Here is an 8,054-nt window from a genome sequence, read left to right as displayed (position 1 = left end):
CATGAAGGATGTCTTTATAGATATTTTAAAGGACTTCAAGTTGTGTTTTCCGCCACATTCATTCTGCTTTCCAGCATTTACTTTTCATGTTTTTCACTTCTCTTGTTTTTTTTCCAAGGTGTTTTACGCCTACCAGTGATCTTCCTGACCATTACAGGAGCAATGCCATCAATAGCATTTTTAACTATAAGTTAAGTTATTGAAGAGATCATCAACACTGTCTGCTGATATACTCGGTTTAAGATATAACATTGATAAATTGCACACTAGTGTTCTCATTTATGTACCTCTTTTTGACAGAGACAGATCTAACTGCAGTGGCAGGAGAAATCAATATTTCAAAGAAAATACAGAAATGGTCAGATAGCGCAACAACCCTCTGAAATGTTCAGACCCATGAGCAGATCAAGAGTGTGTCTGCGACTGTGTTTAGGTCCATCTACATGTTGAGTCAGATCAAAAGTGTTTAAAAGTGTTTTGAGTTCTTTGGCAGTGTTGTGTTCAGGATTATCTATATGAATGGTAAAATCCCAGCAATAACAAAATAGTCAAATTCAGAGGAAGTTGTTGATAACAGTTCTGTTAAATCATCAACAAATCCAGGAGAGTATTTTGGAGGCCTACAAATAATTATAAATAGAATGCGTACCTTTTTGAAAAATACTTCGATATTCAAAGGTCAAGTAACCACCAAGTGACACTTGCTTGCATTGAAATACATATATAAATATTGCCACTAATCCTCCACCTCTCCTAACAGCTCTGCAGACACTCATAAAAGTAAAGTTTGGAGGGGCTGATTCATTGAGGTCTGTTGCACTGCAGCTGTCATCTAACCAAGTCTCATTTTAAATCAAATCAAATCAAATCCCTTTATTGTCACTCAACCATATACACAAGTGCAACGGTGGGAGAAAGTCTTTAGTCATTTAGAAACATAAAGTCCAGGTTGTTTGTGGTGATGTGGTAATTTAATAGAAATGACTTGTTCTTTAGTGAACAGTGTTTAAAAGTGCTAACTTGACAGTATCTGTTTTTGGCCCCACAGTAATGTTGAATTGATGTCTAGTATGCAACATATTAGATTGGACTGCCATATGTATTCAGAAAGCTTTAGTCTTCTTATCACTTAACACAACAGATATTGAAAAAGCTACTGGCACAGCAGGTTCCTGCTTGTTCTGTAAACATTTGTGAATGTTGCTGCTACCGTAGCCGGGACCCGATACACAATAGAGATGTTATCAGTTGTTTGTTGTTCACCCGAGAGCAGAAGAAGGACGAGATGTATCCTTGTGTTGTGGCAGTGGCCGGAGAGTTCTCTCAGAGAGCGGGTGAGCTGGGCCTGCAGACTTTAGTGGTAGAGGGTCCAGCCATTTTGTTGGTTAGTATCTGAAGGCTAACAGCAATGGAGTGGGAGAGGTTTCTACCAGCATACACTAGTTCCTCCATTTTCTTAGAGAAGCTCAGAAGTGGGGATGTTGACGAGCGGGAGAAGGTGTGTGTTGACAGAGACTGTGGCTCTGGTGTTTCTGAACGCTGATGTATGTTGTTGTTGTCTTGGCTCCCTTTGATAATAATTAAATCCATGAATTGCTCTCCTCTCTCCTCTCCACCAATAGCTGGTGTGTGGTGAGCATACTGGTGCAACATGGCTGCCGTTGGATCATCCAGGTGGATGCTGCACACTAGTGGTGGTTGAGGAAAGTACCCTGTTCACTGTGTAAAGCACTTTGAGTGTAGTGTCAGAAAAGCACTATATAAATGTAACGTTCAACGTTCATTTGTGCTGTGAGATTCTTTGGGAGACTAATGATTATGATATACCACATGAAATATGACATTAATTGTGTATCCCTTTATTAATACATAATTGTACTGAAATGAATGAAACCTGTTTTAGATTCAGTGATTTGATCAGTTTATTGTGATTATATGACATTTAAAAATCTAGTGCAGAAATCAATGCACAATGTTCACTGAAAATATTATTTTGTTATAAAAAGTGTTATGAATTAGATGCACACATATACCTTTCAGACAAGATGGATTTGGAATCTTTTGGGGATTCACAGGTTAATTCAGCACTTCTACATTTCACCTCCATACAGCCTGATTCTCTTGTGCTACAGAATTTGGTGTAATAAGCCCACCAAAGATGGACTTCTTTTGTGTAAAAGCTGCACTCACATGAATGTCTAACCTCTCCCTTTCCTCCTTACACCTTTTCAAGCAGTCGACACACAGATAGTCCTCCCTCACTAAGTACAGACAATCCACTCTCTGGATGGATTCCACCTCTTGAGGGTCATCTGTAGCGATGGGGTTAGACTTGATGTTCACCTTTTGTAGTTTTGGGAGGCTCTGGAGGCACTTGGGCAAATGTGTCAAGAGGTTGTTGAAAAGCCCCAGCTCCCGAAGCTCTTTGAGAGCAGCCATGGAGGGAGGGAGGGTCTCAATGCGGTTCATTCCCAGATTGAGGATCCATAGGTTCCTCAGGAGCCCCAGCTCATGCGGCAGGCCCGATGTGGTCAGATGGTTGTTGCATAGATTGAGATTGTAGAGGTTATGCATACGTCCTATAGCTGAAGGTATCTGCTCCAAATGGTTGCTGTGCAGGTCCAGCCACCGAAGGTTAACAAACCTGTCAATTGTGTCTGGAATCTTCTTGAGCAAGTTGCGGCTGAGGTCCAGCTCATCTACATCGCAGAGCTTTAATATGCACTTTGGGAAGGTTTCAATGTCCATGTTGCTGAGGTCCAGACGACGTTTGCCATCTATAGTTACCTTCAGAGCTTTCTTTGCCATCTTGAGTGTGATTTTTCTACCTGACGGATCATTTAATTTCTTCTTCCCCTTCACCATAGTGTCTATGAAAAAAGAACATTGTGTAAATTAACACTACAAACACAAAATGTGAAATGTACTCTCTCAAAGACTTTAGATTTTGGAGATATTTGAAGATGAGGTGCATATAAGCAAATGCCTTTAACCATTAAACACCACATTTATGGCTGTTCCAAAAAGCCATTACAGTATGGATGAGAAATCAGTAGCAAAATCAGTGCATTTTTAGCATTGCTGTGAGCTCAGTGAAAACAAATCCATCAAAGATGGCAGACAAAGCAAGAGAAATGTCAATAAGAAATAAATTTAAGTTGAATTTGACCCAAATCGTAATCAATGGATATACATTATTGATTTCAGCCTACAATAGAAGATACATTGTGTATTGGCAATTTATCGCTAACAAGTTTTTAATTATATGCTTTGAAAGCTTGAAAAAAGCCTAGGCTATATATATAAAAAAACTGCATAATAATGTCACCCTTTATGTTTCAATTTGCACAGTTGCATTATATTCTTTATATATTTTTTGTCTATACCATGATTAGATTCACTGTTTTGGACTGCCAACATCGTGGTATATGTGTGATATCTGTGCTTGACACTTCTCGTCTGGTGTGCAGTGTGTTAGGTTTTGGAACAGAGCCATTATATTCATGCCATCACTGAATGTTGAAGGTCTACCAATGTACATACACAAATTGTCCTTTTTACACCCAGGAAAATTATGAATAGGAATGTAATCCCTTGAGACATGTTACATGCTGTATTGGGACAAAGTGTGGCTGATAGAGGTGACTGTCATGCTTCAGTGCTGCTGATGAAGGACACACATCATAGGTGACACTGATGCAGTAGGGGTAAAATCTTTCCGTGGCAGGGAAAGCCGTCACGGAGACAGGTAGCCACAGGTAGCTCTCACTCGTCTCAACACTGTTCTTTGCATCTCCCTCTTGATGCGTCACCTTTCTTCGCATCTCCCTTTCGATGCGTCACAGTTAGTTGCGTCTCCCTCTCAATGGATCACTGTTCTTTGTGTCTCCCTTTTGATGAGTCACAGTTAGCTGCATCTCAACCCGATGCATCACAGTTAGTACCGTCTCCCTCTTGATCAGGACACAGCTTTTTTGCTAGAATGGGTGGGACTTAAGTGTGAAAAATTTGGCTTTACTTTCTGCCCCGTTAATATTTTACTCTTCAGCAGCCTCGTTTGAATCTTTAGGTTCAAGTGCAAGTCGTTTTATGTTTATTCAGTCCCACCAGAAATTTGCAGGCACATTTTCCTGATTTTTTTTTGGATTGTTTTGCAGTGAAATCTCACAAATCATCATTATATACCTCTATAACTGTGTTAATTACAGTGTAAATGCAATTACATGTAAATATTTTAGTGCACAATAACTGAATATGCAGTTGATCAGAAAAAAGAAAGAATAATACAAAAATAGGCTACTATACATTTAGGTGAAAACTATTGTTATTGGAAGACCCTTAATTGTTTTTGAATTACAATTTTCTGACTCAGACAATGCAAGCAAACGTCTCAGTTACTGTTGTAACCTCCATTGGCTGATGGAGGGAACAAGATGTTGTGTCAATTTAGTGACACTAGGGGTCACTCTTGAGAGCCCCAAACACCTCTAATCTTTGAGAAAAGGCTAATGAGAATTGGCGAGTGGAATTTGCATGCCACTCCCCTAGACACACAGGTATAAAATGAGATGGAATGTGGCCACTCATTCAGGTTTTGTGCTGAGGAGCCGAGACAAGGTCCCGGCCATTTCAGCGGCTAGTACAGCATTGTGGCAAGAGGGACATCAGGGAACGGAGGTTACAACAGTAACCGAGATGTTCCCCTTCTGTCACTCACTCAACGTTGTGTCAATGTAGTGACACTAGGGGTCCCTATAGAAAAATGCCACAACAGCTGAACTATGTTACTTGAACAGCCAATGCAGGTGCGTAATAGCAGGTGCATCAGTCTGCACGTAACCTCCCCCAACGCCACACAAGACGTCATGCAGTTCCCCACACCCTGTGAGGGGGAAGCAACGTAACTAGTATGGGAGCGCCAGCCGTGGCCTTTTCTCTATGTTTTCTCTCTCTCCTTCTTTAGATTTGGCTAGGGCTATCTAAAACTATTATATGCATCGGGGAAGGTGTTCTTTTCCTTTCCTACTCTTTCAGGGGGAAAAGACCCTGTGGAGACCACATCCTGCCCAAAAGGGAGATTAACATGTGGCAAATACATCACGTGGGATCAACAGCTGCACATGGGAGAGGCGTGGTGGTAGGTCCTGCCTCGAAGGGGAGGAGGGAGACGCAGGTCTTCTGACAGGGAGACCGTACCACTAAAAAATGTATGAATATTTATATTCAGCATAAGTGTACAGCATATATTGCTATTTTCAGATTTGTAGCCTACTGTATTAAGCAATTCAAATTCTAATCACATTTTACTACACAACTTATGGGGATTTTAAGTGAATGTTAGGATTCTTGTCTATAAAGACAAAAGATTTGAAGATTTAACACTAGTTGTGATGTAGCCTATGTGTGCTGTTTAGACAAGGATTTTGATAGTAAATCGAAACTGTGGAGGAGATGAGGCAGAGATATGTTGGCATGGCAGCGGCCTCCTCATTGGTGCCCCTCCAAGCTAGTGGTGCCCTAGCCAACCACCTAGTTCACCTATGCCTAAAAACGGCCCTGCTTACAGGAACAACACTTGGCACATATGACATACATGACCAGTAGAACCATGTATTCATAAAAATAACAATGGATCTTCACAGAAAAACAATAAATACAATCAATAAATTCAGAACATTTACAATTAGGGGTAATTTACAGTGAGCTAGATATGGGAAAGTGGTACACACATCTTACTCTTAGGGCTTTACATTGTGAGGTTGCAGCAAGTTCTCTTGTGCAAAAGACAGAATACATATGAATTGTAGAGGCAAGAGAAGTGCTAAAGAAGTATATATATATATATATATATATATATATATATATATATATATATATATATATACTGTATGTTTTAAGTAGTTGTGTATGGTAAGTGTATACATTATGAAACTGCCCATATATCCAAATGTTTATGAGTATATATATTGTTTATACTGTATATTTACGGTGACGGATCGCGAGAGAGATGCAAATAACAGTGACGGATCACAAGGGAGACACTTATGACTGTGACCGCGTGAGTGACAGGAGGTGGCAGGTCGAGTGAGAGCTGCCTTTGGCAGATCGAGTGAGAGCTGCCTGTGGTGGTGGCAGAGCTGCATGTGGCAGTGACAGGTAGAGTAATAGATGCATGTGGTGGTGGCAGGTAGAGTAAGAGCTGCATGTGGCAGTGGCAAGTCCAGTGGGAGTTGCCTGTGGTGGTGGCAGGTTGAGTGGGAGCTGCCTGTGGTGGTGTCAGGTCGAGTGGGAGCTGCCTGTGGAGGTGAAAGGTCGAGTGAGTGCTGCCTGTGGCAGGTCGAGTAGGAGCTGCCTGTGGCGGTAGCGGTGGCAGGTCGATATGGAGCTGCCTGTGGCGGTGACAAGTCAAGTGACAGGTCGAGAAAGAGCTTCCTGTGGCAGTGACAGGTCGAGTGACAGCTGCCTGTGGCGGTGGCAGGTTGAGTGGGAGCTGCCTGTGGTGGTGGCAGGTCGAGTGGGAGCTGCCTGTTGCAGTGGCATGTTGAGTGGAAGCTGTGTGGTGGTGACAAGTCAAGTGACAGATCGAGTAAGAGCTGCCCGTGGCGGTGGCAGGTTAAGTGGGAGCTGCTTGTGGCGGTACTGGCAGGTCGAGTGGGAGCTGTCTGTGGCGGTGGCAGGTCGAGTGAGAGCTGCCTGTGTCAGTGGCAGGTCGAGTGAGAGCTGCCTGTGTCAGTGGCAGGTCGAGTAAGAGCTGCCTGTGTCAGTGGCAGGTTGAGTGAGAGCTGCCTGTGGCAGTGGCAGGTTGAGTGAGAGCTGCCTGTGGCAGTGGCAGGTTGAGTGAGAGCTACCTGTGGCAGTGGCAGGTCGAGTGAGAGCTGCCTGTGGCAGTGGCAGGTTGAGTGAGAGCTGCCTGTGGCGGTGGCAGGTCGAGTGAGAGCTGCCTGTGTCAGTGGCAGGTCGAGTGAGAGCTGCCTGTGTCAGTGGCAGGTCGAGTAAGAGCTGCCTGTGGCAGTGGCAGGTTGAGTGAGAGCTGCCTGTGGCAGTGGCAGGTTGAGTGAGAGCTGCCTGTGGCAGTGGCAGGTTGAGTGAGAGCTGCCTGTGGCAGTGGCAGGTTGAGTGAGAGCTGCCTGTGGCAGTGGCAGGTTGAGTGAGAGCTGCCTGTGGCAGTGGCAGGTTGAGTGAGAGCTGCCTGTGACAGTGGCAGGTCGAGTAAGAGCTGCCTGTGTCAGTGGCAGGTTGAGTGAGAGCTGCCTGTGGCAGTGGCAGGTCGCGTGAGAGCTGCCTGTGGCAGTGGCAGGTCTCAGTGGCAGCTCTCCCTGCCATTGAAATTACTGGCCTGCAAAATTATTCCACCACACAACTTGCCATGCAATTTTAAACAGGCAATGCAGGTTATATAAGCAGGTTACAGGCAATGTTAAATTTGTAAAACAAATGACAATAACCTAGCAGCTCCTAACATGACAGAGAGAGAGGATAATAGTAGTTTGATGTTTTGCAACTAAGCAATGACAACATATAACTGTCAGGTGAACGGTTACAGCAAGCAAACTCTTAAACAAACTTGTTAAAGACACAATTTGTGCTACACACATATGAATATGCCACCACAGCTCAAAATGTAAGAGCATTCACAATGACAACAAGGTCACCACTTCAATATACTTGAATCACTTATACAGTAGCCTAATAATTAGTTTACAATTAACAGTGCAACTGAACTTTACTGTTACAGTGTAAAATATCCCATTAAATATTAAATCAGATGAGTCCCACCCCCGTTCAAAATGACAGGATTAAAGCGAAGTTGACACAGTAATGTTTACGTTATTTAGATAGCTTGCATTCTTACCTGCTGTGATTGGGTCTCTGTCTCTCAACGCAGCTTATGTCACGTCTTTAATTGTCAGAGACTACTGTGTGCTCATCATTGCAGTCCGTCGTTAAGGATCGTTCCATGTGAATAATGTACAAGCGCCTCTCGGAAACCCTGTAAATAAAAACCAGCAGGATGAACCTGACTTACTTCATTTCCTCTGAGTAGACAGCACTGC

At 43.1% G+C, this 8,054-nt stretch overlaps 1 protein-coding gene across 1 annotated transcript; it reads right to left on the bottom strand.

Moving 5' to 3' along the window:
* Positions 1–2,032: 2,032 nt before the first annotated feature.
* LOC127633913 (leucine-rich repeat-containing protein 18-like) lies at positions 2,033–8,054 on the bottom strand. Its single transcript, XM_052113292.1, has 2 exons — positions 7,853–8,054; positions 2,033–2,870 (listed from the first exon to the last, which is right to left on the bottom strand). Exon 2 carries the CDS (start codon positions 2,863–2,865, stop codon positions 2,098–2,100), a length of 768 nt encoding a protein of 255 aa, XP_051969252.1. The 5' UTR covers positions 2,866–2,870; positions 7,853–8,054; the 3' UTR covers positions 2,033–2,097.

The sequence above is a fragment of the Xyrauchen texanus genome, chromosome 40 (genome assembly GCF_025860055.1).
Source record: "Xyrauchen texanus isolate HMW12.3.18 chromosome 40, RBS_HiC_50CHRs, whole genome shotgun sequence".
Lineage (NCBI taxonomy): Eukaryota > Metazoa > Chordata > Actinopteri > Cypriniformes > Catostomidae > Xyrauchen > Xyrauchen texanus.
The sequence above is the reverse complement of the archived record's forward strand: the minus strand, read 5'-3'. Positions and strand labels throughout refer to the sequence as shown.